Source organism: Sesamum indicum, linkage group LG3 (genome assembly GCF_000512975.1).
Source record: "Sesamum indicum cultivar Zhongzhi No. 13 linkage group LG3, S_indicum_v1.0, whole genome shotgun sequence".
In the NCBI taxonomy this organism is placed as follows: domain Eukaryota; kingdom Viridiplantae; phylum Streptophyta; class Magnoliopsida; order Lamiales; family Pedaliaceae; genus Sesamum; species Sesamum indicum.
The window spans coordinates 20,071,017-20,082,775 of NC_026147.1; the positions used below are offsets into that span (position 1 = coordinate 20,071,017).

The window sequence follows — 11,759 nt, forward strand, 5'->3', positions numbered from 1 at the left end:
CATTTCTTGAAAATATTAATTTACTGACTTTTCTACTAAAAACAAGATCAAAAAGTGGTTTGAAACTAACATTGAGAATATTTTTGAAACGTATAAGACTAAACGTGAGAAAAATCTAACAAATAGGACCAAACTAAAAATGAGCTTAATATATGAAATGAAATGCGGTTTTCCCCACATAGTATTGGTAATTTTTTTTAAATAATAAAAATATTTATAATTGTATCAAATTTTAAGAAACTGTTGTAATTTATGGTAATAATAATTATAATGTTGGACATATATATCGCCAAACCAACTGTGCATCCACCAGACATGTGATCCCATCTAACTCCTCTTGACTACAAAAGGTTGTAAATGCTTTAGATTTCAAAGCATATCAAAATTCATTGACTTTGTCTTAAATTTTTCAGCTTTTCCATTATACATTCTCATAAATACTATCCAATTTCCTAAATGATAAAATTATGAATTATCCCTAATTATAATGTACCAAGCCACAATTCTTACTATGCATAACATTATCAGTGTGAACGACTCGTAATATATGTATAGTAATAATTTTTTATTAATCACGGTAAATAAATTATAATAATTTATTTTGATATGTTGAGTTATAGTCAATTCAATCAATACATCAACATTGACTTATAATGATAAATAAATATAATAACCCAAATAAAGTGAGACAAATATCACATATTCGATATGAGTAAAACTCATAACCTTAAATTATTCATGAGACCTCAACCTTAATCTTAAATTTTTTTAAGATCATATTGAGGCAGAATAAAAGTGGTCGGTTGTGAATTCTTATATTCAGATGATAATTATAATATTATCATTATGTATTTGCTATTTATATTATTTTTCTCCTTGTATTAGGATATACAAATTTCAGACATTTTTCCCAGATGGATTCATTTGTAATTTGGTAATTTGCATCAGCTTATTCAAAAGTTAATTAGTTCTAATTATATAAATATCTTTAAATATTTTTAAAAAAATTGTTACATCTCATAAAGTTGTAATTATAATTTATATTGAAACTTTCTTTAAGGGTAAAAATCTAAACAAACAAGTTATGAGAAAAATTACATAGACACCTATTTATAGGATGTATTTGTAATTTTATAAAAAATAATGAATACTTATGTAATTAGATTTAATTTTGGGACTGTGAATGTAATTTATACGTGCTTAATCTTATTGTATTTAATTGGAGCAAATTTCCAAAAGGAATAATGATGTGATTGGCTAAAATAAAAAAAAGAAAAGAAAAAAACTCAAAAAAGTGTAGGCTGACAGTCACAGTTGTGAGCGCGAAGCCGTTTTGAGGTTGAGGTACGGGCAGGCCGGGTAGCCCCTCCACCGTTCGGGCAGCTCTCGAAAACACTGCTCACAGCGCACACACACGCCCAAAAAGAAAAAACGATAATTATCCCACACACTTACACTCTCTCACCTCCACGCTTCTCACTGCAGGAAGAGGGGACAGAGAGAGAGAGAGGGGGGGAGGTGAATATTTCTAGAGAGAGAGAGAGAGAGGGGAGAAAAAGCAAAGTACAGAGCAGAGGTTAAAAAAGTTTGCAGAGAGCCATTAAAAGTGCCGAAGAAGATATACTCCAAAAAAAAGTGCCCAAGTACAGATTTTTATTTACATTCAAGAAATTAGCAAAAATCCCATCTCGGTCTCTTGGGTTTTGGCCTAAGTTATGTGATGGGATCAGTTGCTTGATCGGTGCAGCAATGTTGGAGTTGGGCTGGATATAGGGTACTATCATTTGGGGTTTTGTGGTTTTTCTCTTTAAATGCTGTGTCTTTCTTTCTTTGGATCTGAGACATTATCCCATGAGCTGGTGAAATTTGTCACCTATTTTGTATATATACTGTAGATTTTGTATGTGGGAATGGAGAAGTGGATGAAAAGAGGGAGTATGGAGTTACTGGTGGTTTGGTTGATCTTGGTGGTGCCTCCTCTGAGGTGTATTTATGCTAATATGGAAGGTTTGTATTCTTCGATTTTGTTATCTGCATAATATTGTTATCAAGTTTCCGTTTTTTCTTTTTTTTTTCTTCTTTTTTTTTTAAACTTTTTTATTTTTGTGGGATTTTGTATTTTGTTCTTAGGGTGCAGTCTTTAGATTTTTCACCTTTTTCTTCTGGTTGATATAATTTTTGGGAATTTTAGTTGGAAACTGCAGCTTCTACTCAAAGAAATGTGGAAAAGTTTGTTCTGGGGTTTGTATAATTGATTATGTTTATTTTTGGCATGTACTTGGGAAGGTTGAGTGGTCGGTATTCTATTGGAATCTTTGAACTTTAAAATGGTGATGATTAATGCCATTGTGGGATTATTGTTCTGCTTCCAATGCTTCTTTGGCATGATTTTGTGGATATGCTTCCCTTCAGTTGAGTGTTTTGTGCACTCTATTTGATAATATTCCAGCTCTAAAAATAGGCCCCTTATGCCCAAATTGTTAATCTTATTGCCATTTTAGTTGTTGATTATTGTCAAATTCTGGAAATATTATAAGAATGAAGCTATTCTTGCAATTTATTAGGACAATTATTTCATAGCATTTGGTATCAAGGAACTGTTATTGGAAACTGAAATACTTCGATCAAATTTGGTAGATATTTTATCGAATTCCAGTAAAGATTCTTTCTATGTATTCTAACTTACTTAAATTCTGTTCTTTATTGTCATAGCTTGATTTGTTTTGATGCAATTGAGAGGAAGGGGCCTCTGTCAAAATATCTGCATAGAATTTTGCTTTCATGGCAGCAATATTAGTTGTGGCTTCTCAAATTTGCAGTCCTTTTGTTTGGATAGGTGATGCTTTACATAGCCTTAGGACAAACTTAGAGGATCCTAACAATGTGTTGCAAAGCTGGGACCCTACCCTTGTCAACCCATGCACATGGTTCCATGTCACCTGCAACAACGATAACAGTGTAATAAGAGTGTAAGTATATGGTTAACTGTTTCTCTTCTCATTATTGTATTTAGTTCCTGTTCCGTATGTTGGTGGCAATTTACTTTGCCAATTGAACTGCTAATCTAATCCATTTTCATGAACTTCTGTCCAGTGATCTTGGAAATGCTGCTTTATCAGGTCAATTGGTTCCACAGCTTGGCCTGTTGAAGAATTTGCAGTACCTGTACGGCATGTTTGCGTTATTTGCTACTCTTTTTACCGCATTTCCTCTACACATGCTTTGTCTCCACTTTGGGCTCAGAAGATCAGTTTTGTCTGTGATTGGTTTCTTATGAAAGCAGCAAACGCTTACAATATAATAAACCTATTAAAATTCGAATCTCCCGGAAATTTTGATATCATAGGGTTTCTTTAATATTTTAGAATTATTTGTAATCTTGTCTGCATGGCTGCAGATATTCCTGAGTTTATAGCTAGTGGATTTCTGGGAAATGTGTATCAAGGAAAATGTAGTAGTTCTGTGTAGTTTCTGGAAGAGGCTTAGTTGACTGGAGTATAGTTGGGAATTCATCTCAACAAAGAAAACAGCGATTCTTCAAATTTATATTGTTCTGTAGTGAGAGGAGAGAGAGATGGGGCAGGGGGGGAGCATCCGTCGACAATATATTGTGGTGACGTGTGTTTAGAATTGGATAGACTGTGTTGCTGATAGGTTCTTGGATTTCCAAGAGAGGAGAAAGGAAATACAATAAAACCCTTTTTCGATAGGAGTGAAAGATTTTCCTCCCCGTGAAATTTTGTCGGTTACTGCATGTGAGTTACTAAGAGGAAGTTCGTAGAAAATCTTTTGATATGTAATATAACTTGAATCAAGTGGCCTATCTTGCCTGAAAAATCTTCAACAAAATAAAAGTTCTCTCGGGAGTTGTTGCTTATTCGTAAGGACTTGATCTGCATGATGTTCTGATGGAAAGGATTTTTTTTTTTTTTTTAAATTTCTACTTCCTTGCATGGGTTTTGCATGTCTTGTTATATGTACTGATGAAAAGTTGAAGGAACTCGTGTCAACTAGCGATATTTGATGTCAATCTTTGAGTCTAACTCATCAAATTGGTTACTTCTAAAATGATTACATACTGGTATATAATCTAATCTCCAATTTCGCACTTTAGATATCCCGCAAACGTAAACTGTCTTAAAGTAATTAAGAATGCAGTTGTCAAAAATTCATTTCTGCTGGAGTAAAAGCTTTTTTATTTGCATATGGTAGAAATTATGTTATACCATATTTTCTGAAATTGATCAACAGAGTAAGTGAAGTTCTCAATCTTGAACTAGGCATTAGTTAATGTGCTATCATATTTTAAAGTGTAGTTGATTAAGGTAAGCTTTGAATATTTCTAGGAATATTTGCTTTTAAATGGGAAGTACCTCCGAAATTCAAATTTCTCTTGTCATCTTTAAACGTCATCGGAATTAGTAAATAAAGATTTTATTTTGATTCAGATTATATAGAAAATGATTCTTTTTCTTTTTTAATACGTCTTTTGTGGTCAATAATAGATTCGTGTTTCATTATCTTGTAGCCTGTTGGTATAACCGTATAAGGCTTCTTCTGACTATCAACAGTAGAGTAAACTGCTAACCACATACAAATTAACATGATCATACTTGTGCAATATGGATTAATGCGTGCTCATGTCTTCAACACTGTCATGTCAGCACATGTGTATACAGGCACATGAGTGAACGCCTAAAAGTTTCAAAAGTTCGCATTGTTCTAATGCTTGTGTGTTTTTATGCCATTACATTTGGTCTTATTTAAACTAACACTGTTTCTGTTGATTATTTGTGGTGACAGGGAATTATACAGTAATAACATAAGTGGGCCAATACCCAGTGATCTTGGAAATCTTACTAATTTGGTGAGCTTGGATCTGTACTTGAACAGTTTCACTGGTCCCATTCCAGACACGTTGGGCAAGTTGTCGAAATTGAGATTCCTGTGCGTGAAGTTATCCTGGATTAGCAAATATTGATCTTAATTTGCATGTTCTTCTTATTATAGTCATTTGCATTACTCTGCATTTTCCTTACCAGACCCCAGGGCGGTTCTTGGTTTACACCTTATGTGTTCTCGTGTTAATTTCCTTTCGCTATTCTTTAGACATTGATTTTGTTAGTATCTCCATATATCAGTAGTTTATTCTTAACTGTTCTTTTGTCCTTTGTAAGGATAGGCGGTTAAATAACAACAGCTTGACAGGCCCCATCCCTATGTCATTGACTAATATCTCATCCCTTCAAGTTCTGTGAGTGTCCAAGTTGGAATATTTCATTGTTCTCACACAATCTTCAAGAAGTGTTAAAGCAGATATTTCATGTTACATTCTTATGCAGGGATCTATCGAACAACCGTCTCTCAGGTGCAGTTCCAGACAACGGTTCCTTTTCTTTATTTACGCCTATAAGGTACTTTGGCATATCCACCGAGATTGATTTGAACTGCAACCTCAGTGGTTTCAATTAGGACCTGACAAATAGGTGATGTTTCTGTTTGCAGTTTTGCAAACAACTTAGATCTGTGTGGACCAGTCACTGGACGGCCATGCCCTGGATCTCCGCCATTCTCTCCACCCCCTCCGTTTGTTCCACCACCACCAATTTCTGCCCCAGGTTTTTCCTTGCTTGGTGTTGCTTAATCTAGCTAGGTTGAAGTGTCACTCAGAATGTCAGCACAGTTATTTAGATTGCATGTTAACAGAGTTTCCTGCCAAATCAAACTGGTTTTGGCATTTCTTGTCTTGTTCGTGATTATACAACATAGATTAAAAAGTTCTTCCTTAAATATTTGCCGCGGATTACTTCAACTTGATCAATATTCAAGTGCTTTGCATAGCTGTCTAAATAATCAGTGTGTAGGACAAGAGATAGATGTTCATTATTGAGAAAAATCTTCCTATTATCCAGCCATTACAAGTTAGCGCAAGCTATGGCTTTTCAGATTGTGAATCTAGTGGCCGTGGCAAACAATTGAAATTGATTACGTAGTTTTCTATTTATAGTTAATCAGCCAAATTCTGATCACTTATGTTGGTAAACAGTTTTCCTTTTTTTCAAAATTAATAGTGATAAACAGGAACAACTACATGTCATTCACACGCATTATCCGTTCCCACTCAAATTAAGAAAATCTTTTATGAAGCTTTCTCCCTGTTTTTGTATGTTTTGTTGGCATTTAATTCTTCAGGAAATCTAGAAGATCTCCAGTCCATGGCTAAATCTTGGACAGGCTTTCTCTTAGCTCTGAATGTCATTCCTTAGAGTAATTGATCATGAATTATTCTTACCGTGCTGTGGTTTCTGAACTGGCTCCACTGTTTTCCAAATAAGAACTTGGTTTTTGCGTAGATGGGCTGTTTAAGGGATATAATTCTTATACCATTTCTTTTAAACTTTAGAAATGTAACTGCAGGAGGAAATAGTGCAACTGGAGCCATTGCTGGAGGGGTTGCCGCTGGTGCTGCTTTGCTATTTGCTGCACCTGCCATTGCATTTGCATGGTGGCGTCGGAGAAAACCGCAGGAGTATTTCTTTGACGTTCCAGGTTAGTAGTTTGATTTAAGAATCTGGTTAATTATATATTAATCTCTAGAGTTTCTTAATGAATTGTCACATAACTTTGCAGCTGAGGAGGACCCTGAAGTTCATCTTGGCCAGCTTAAACGATTTTCTCTCCGTGAGCTGCAAGTTGCAACCGATAGTTTCAGCAACAAAAACATATTGGGACGTGGTGGCTTTGGAAAGGTATATAAAGGACGGCTGGCTGATGGTTCACTTGTTGCCGTCAAAAGACTTAAAGAGGAGCGAACACCTGGTGGAGAGCTTCAATTTCAAACGGAGGTCGAGATGATTAGTATGGCTGTGCACCGTAATCTTCTGCGACTCCGTGGCTTTTGTATGACCCCAACGGAACGTTTGCTGGTTTATCCATATATGGCTAATGGAAGTGTTGCATCCTGTTTAAGAGGTAATGCTTTTTAAGCATTCTACAAGATTTGAGCTTATGTATTCTAAATTGTCTAAATTTTACGGGTTATAACCGTGGAAGTATGCCTCGGGCGTGGCCCGAGCATAAATGGCTAAAACAAGTACTTGTGATTGTAGAACGACCACCAAATGAACCACCACTTGATTGGCCAACAAGGAAACGCATTGCTCTGGGATCTGCGAGAGGATTATCATATTTGCACGATCACTGTGACCCGAAGATTATTCATCGAGATGTAAAAGCTGCAAATATATTACTGGACGAAGAGTTTGAGGCTGTTGTTGGAGATTTTGGTTTGGCTAAACTCATGGATTATAAGGATACCCATGTGACTACTGCTGTCCGTGGCACTATAGGACACATTGCTCCTGAGTACCTATCCACTGGAAAATCTTCTGAGAAAACTGATGTTTTTGGGTATGGAATTATGCTTCTTGAGCTGATAACAGGACAGAGGGCTTTCGATCTCGCTCGCCTTGCAAACGATGATGACGTCATGTTGCTTGATTGGGTATATCATCTTTCTCTATATTATTTTAAGCTTGCTCTTGGTTTTCGATAAACTTTAGTCTTCCTATATTAAATTGAAAAAGTTAGATTTGGGACAATAGAATACATTTCCGATGATTTTGCGGTTCCATGGTTAGCCATAAAAGGAAATCAAGAGATGAAATCATTTGCTCACTTGCCTTTGTATTTTTTACTAAAAAGCGGAAGGCCTCGACCCTTTATCTTATCAAATTCTTCTGAAATTTCCTGTTGGCTCATTATTTTCAAGAAAAGCTTGTACTCTTGATACACTGTTTTATCTTTTGGCAATTTTACTTTTTAATTCTGATGTCGACTAGGTTTTCCATTTTGTTTGTAAATTTGATGTGTTTGGCCTCTTCCTTTCCAGGTGAAAGGGCTTCTAAAAGAAAAGAAACTGGAAATGCTGGTGGATCCAGATCTGCAGAATAATTATGTGGAGGCAGAAGTGGAGCAACTAATTCAGGTTGCTCTCCTCTGCACCCAGAGTTCCCCTATGGACCGGCCCAAGATGTCGGAGGTGGTGAGAATGCTGGAAGGTGATGGCTTGGCCGAGAGATGGGATGAGTGGCAGAAGGTGGAGGTGCTCCGGCAGGAGGTTGAACTTGCTCCACATCCTAGCTCGGATTGGATCGTTGACTCGACAGAAAATCTACATGCCGTTGAATTATCAGGCCCCCGATGACTTTCATGGAAAAATTATCACTAGGGGCCTCTTTTTTCTTTTCTTTTTTTTTTCTTTTTCTTTTGTCTTTTTGGCTTTACATTGTTTCTTCTCTTTTCTTTCTATTAGGGATAAAAAAGAAAAAAAAAAGAAGAAGGTAATTTAACAGATTCAGGTTCTGGTGGGAGCCCTTTGTGTACTGGTATTGATTTATATTTGTGTATAGGACTTTGTAGTGGCCAACCCTTTTGCTGTGCTCAAACTGAATGTATACATAGGAAGAGGAGCCTTTGTATAACTTAGAACAAATTAATGATCAAGGTTGACATGTTTCCCATTTTCTCAAACTAATTAAACTCTTCAGGAAAATTATGTGTGTTTCTCATCTCTAATGTGGTGTGGTAGGAAAAGGGAAAATTACAATGGGTTTTTGAAATTTGTCATAATTATATATATATATATATATTTATTTGTAAAATTAACAACTGTTTAATAAATACCTTTATATAATGGGCTGTTATGATTGATTATTTATTAGATGATCGTTAAAATTTATAGGATATTTATAATTTTTCAAATAGTAAGAAGCAATTGTAATTACAATAAACTTTATGGAATTCTGTTGTAATTTATCCTATGAAAAATTAATTTTGATCGAATTTTGGAAAATAACTTGAATAAAATTTGATTTTTGATGGTGTATATATATGTTTTCCTGAATTTTGTATAACTTGGTTGATAGCCTCGAATTTAATTCATTGAAGATAAAATTAGATGTATTTATAGCAACAAACTTAAAATCAGAAAATATTATGTGCCATTACTTTGCAATGGTATGATCAATTATTTATCAAGAAAAAGCACATTACTTTCCTAAACTCATAGTCACTACTTTCCAGAAAACTCGTACACAGAAGCATAATTTAGTTACAAGGATTTGGATCAACTCCATACTTAGCCTGGAGATTATTAATTATGGAAATTTTTGAATACTTCTCCTAGCGTAGGACCACTTCATTGAACCCTATAAATATCAAACACATCAAACCCTAAAACTCAACGTTGTACAACACTCTAACTATGGTCTTGCAGACTCTCCACTCCACCAAGAAAACGTTTTACTACAACTTCTTCCCATCCAAAGCTGAAGAGGAGGATTCCTTAAAGGCAAGAAAAGGGCCTGTCGGATCAGCCTCCGACTTCGGCCGTGTGCTGATAGAGATGAGAGACATTTATCCACCCCCAGTTCTTGATCTGGACAACCCTTGGCTTCTCAGAAAAACCCTACACCACTATGAAATCGCTTTTGGCAAGCTCGTCTTGTCGAGCAACGACACGTTTGATCACGTCATACGGTATTGGAGTGTCGGCATGGCCAACTACGTTGCCCTAGGGCAAAAGGTTGGTGTGGTGTTGTGGGATGTCACGGAAGAGAAGAACCCTAGGAAGTATTGGAACAACGATGTTTATTTGCAGATGATGGCCAACGACGACTGCGTTATTTCGTGCATGGATTTGGTAAAGAATAGGAAGTTGAAGGTTGACGATGAGATCGCTATGTATTGGGATTCCAAAGAAGGTGGTTTTAAGTTCAAGTTGTGGTTATGACATTAATTAATTAATTAATTCTTTTTTTTATTTGTTATTACGTTGTTTATCAATGTGGTCTTGTTCGAACGACAAAGGAGAGGTTTTGTTCGAACGATAAAGGAGACGTGTGCAATGATTTAAACTTTAAATTATATAGAGTGTTTGCCTCTTTCTTGAAATGGCCTAGTTTGTTTTAGTTAATTGTTTGAGGATTATTGTAACCTGTACAATATGTTTTACATGTAATAATTTATTGTACATTTAATTATGGTATGCTTTATTTACATATTAGTGAGTGTGGCATATTATATGTATGTATATAATTTTTGTAAATTATATTATTTATTTTTGGTAGAGTTAAAATTTACCTGAAATATATATAAGATAAAATAAATATTTAAGATAGAAATGTATGAGGGGGGCAAAAAAAAAATACCAAAAGGTAGTTATAAAATTATGATGAGTGGTGAAGTTAAAAATTATAAATAAATAGTAATTTTCAAAGGTTAATTACACTTAGATCTATCTAAAAATGTGAAATCATACTTTCCCTCACAGAAGTTTAAAATTTACACTTACACCCCTTTTGGAAAATTGACCGTTTACACCTGATTCCATTTCATTAGGGTTTGGATGACCATAACAAAAGTTACATAAATTTTTAATTCTGACCCTTGTGTAATATTATTATGTTTTTGTACTTATAAAGGGATAAATGTAATATATGGAGTAATGTTAACATTATTATATTTTTTCCGTACAAGTACAAAATTATTAATGGAAACATTCAATGAGAGGTAAGGTTGAAAATTTATAATATTTTTTGCTAATGTTAGCATATTTCCTCTAAATCCTAACAAAAAGAGATCAACGTAAACAATGAATTTTGGAGGTGGTTTAAGCATAATTTTAAATTTTTTTTGGAGGAAAGTGTAATTTTGCATTTTCAAGAGGGATCTAAGTGTAATGAACGCTAATTTTTAATTTTATTGTCGTTTAGATGTCTAATTTCTTCGTTTTGTTTTTCAAATTTTCTCGATTTTTTGCCTTACAATTACATCCGTATATTTACTGAAAACTACGAAAATTTAGTAAAATGATCAAAATTAATACCAGGGAACTACTTGGAAAACATGCACACTGATCTCAAAATGACAAAGGAAACATCAAAATTTCCTAGCCATCATCAATATTTACTCTATTACAAGAAGACCATCTGGCAACTGTGTTGTGAAATGTGGCCCAAAGATCCTATTAAAAGGCCCAGAACCCGACCCACTAGACGACCCACCCACCTACCTTGACCCGACCCGGTTCAGATTCATACTAAATCAAAACCCTAAATCTATTTCTCACGTCTCTCTTCTCTCTTATCTCTACACAGAACTCCATCTCTTTCTCTAGTTCCCCTGTTGCTTAAAATCTCTGTTATTTGAGTACTGGTAAACATGGAGTCTCACCATCCTTTCCTCTATAAAAGGACTTGACCCCTTTCGGCTGAAACAATGGAATACTGATTCTTGCTCCTCCTTAGCAAAACAGCTTTGTGCGAAACCTTCTTTGTTTTGTACGAAACCTTCTTTTGGTCTTAGTGACCGTGAGTTAGTGTGTTCTTAGTGATCAGAACCTTGGTGGTCTTCTTTCTTGGGTGGAGCAACTGTGGGTCGTGGTGATCATAAAAACCGATGCTTAGTGATTGAGTTCTACTGGATCTGGCAAATCTGAGCCTATCTTCAATATATATTGAGTTTGTTTTAATCTCTAGTCTTTCCATTATATTTATTCTTTGAGATATTTGTAATAAGTAATTGTATTTAAGGAGTTTTGTACTCTGCGCCGCTGCAATAGTCGAATAGGGTTCTCTAAAATACGAGGCACCCACCCAATAGTGGTATCAGAGCCACGGATGCTCTGATCTTGAAGACTCACGGTAACATCTATTCATCTTTTGTTTTTTGCGATCAGCAATTTTCTGTGAATTTTT

At 35.1% G+C, this 11,759-nt stretch overlaps 1 protein-coding gene and 1 long non-coding RNA gene across 3 annotated transcripts in view; both read left to right on the forward strand.

The window, feature by feature from the left end:
- LOC105158921 (somatic embryogenesis receptor kinase 2) lies at positions 1,452-8,483 on the forward strand. 2 transcript variants are annotated; one of them, XM_011075837.2, is made up of 12 exons: positions 1,452-1,774; positions 1,896-2,007; positions 2,837-2,969; positions 3,094-3,165; positions 4,804-4,947; positions 5,183-5,254; positions 5,343-5,414; positions 5,506-5,618; positions 6,418-6,549; positions 6,631-6,972; positions 7,110-7,504; positions 7,892-8,206. In XM_011075837.2, exons 2-12 carry the CDS (start codon positions 1,911-1,913, stop codon positions 8,204-8,206), a joined length of 1,887 nt encoding a protein of 628 aa, XP_011074139.1. In that variant the 5' UTR covers positions 1,452-1,774; positions 1,896-1,910. The 2 variants fall into 2 exon arrangements, with proteins under 2 accessions (XP_011074139.1, XP_020548440.1); XM_020692781.1 differs by having other exon boundaries at positions 1,452-2,007; positions 7,892-8,483.
- Positions 11,138-11,759, forward strand: part of LOC110011722 — a 2,972-nt gene continuing 2,350 nt past the window's right edge. Inside the window, exon 1 of the long non-coding RNA XR_002286767.1 lies at positions 11,138-11,705. This is a non-coding gene — a long non-coding RNA (uncharacterized LOC110011722). The remainder of the gene's footprint in view (positions 11,706-11,759) is intronic.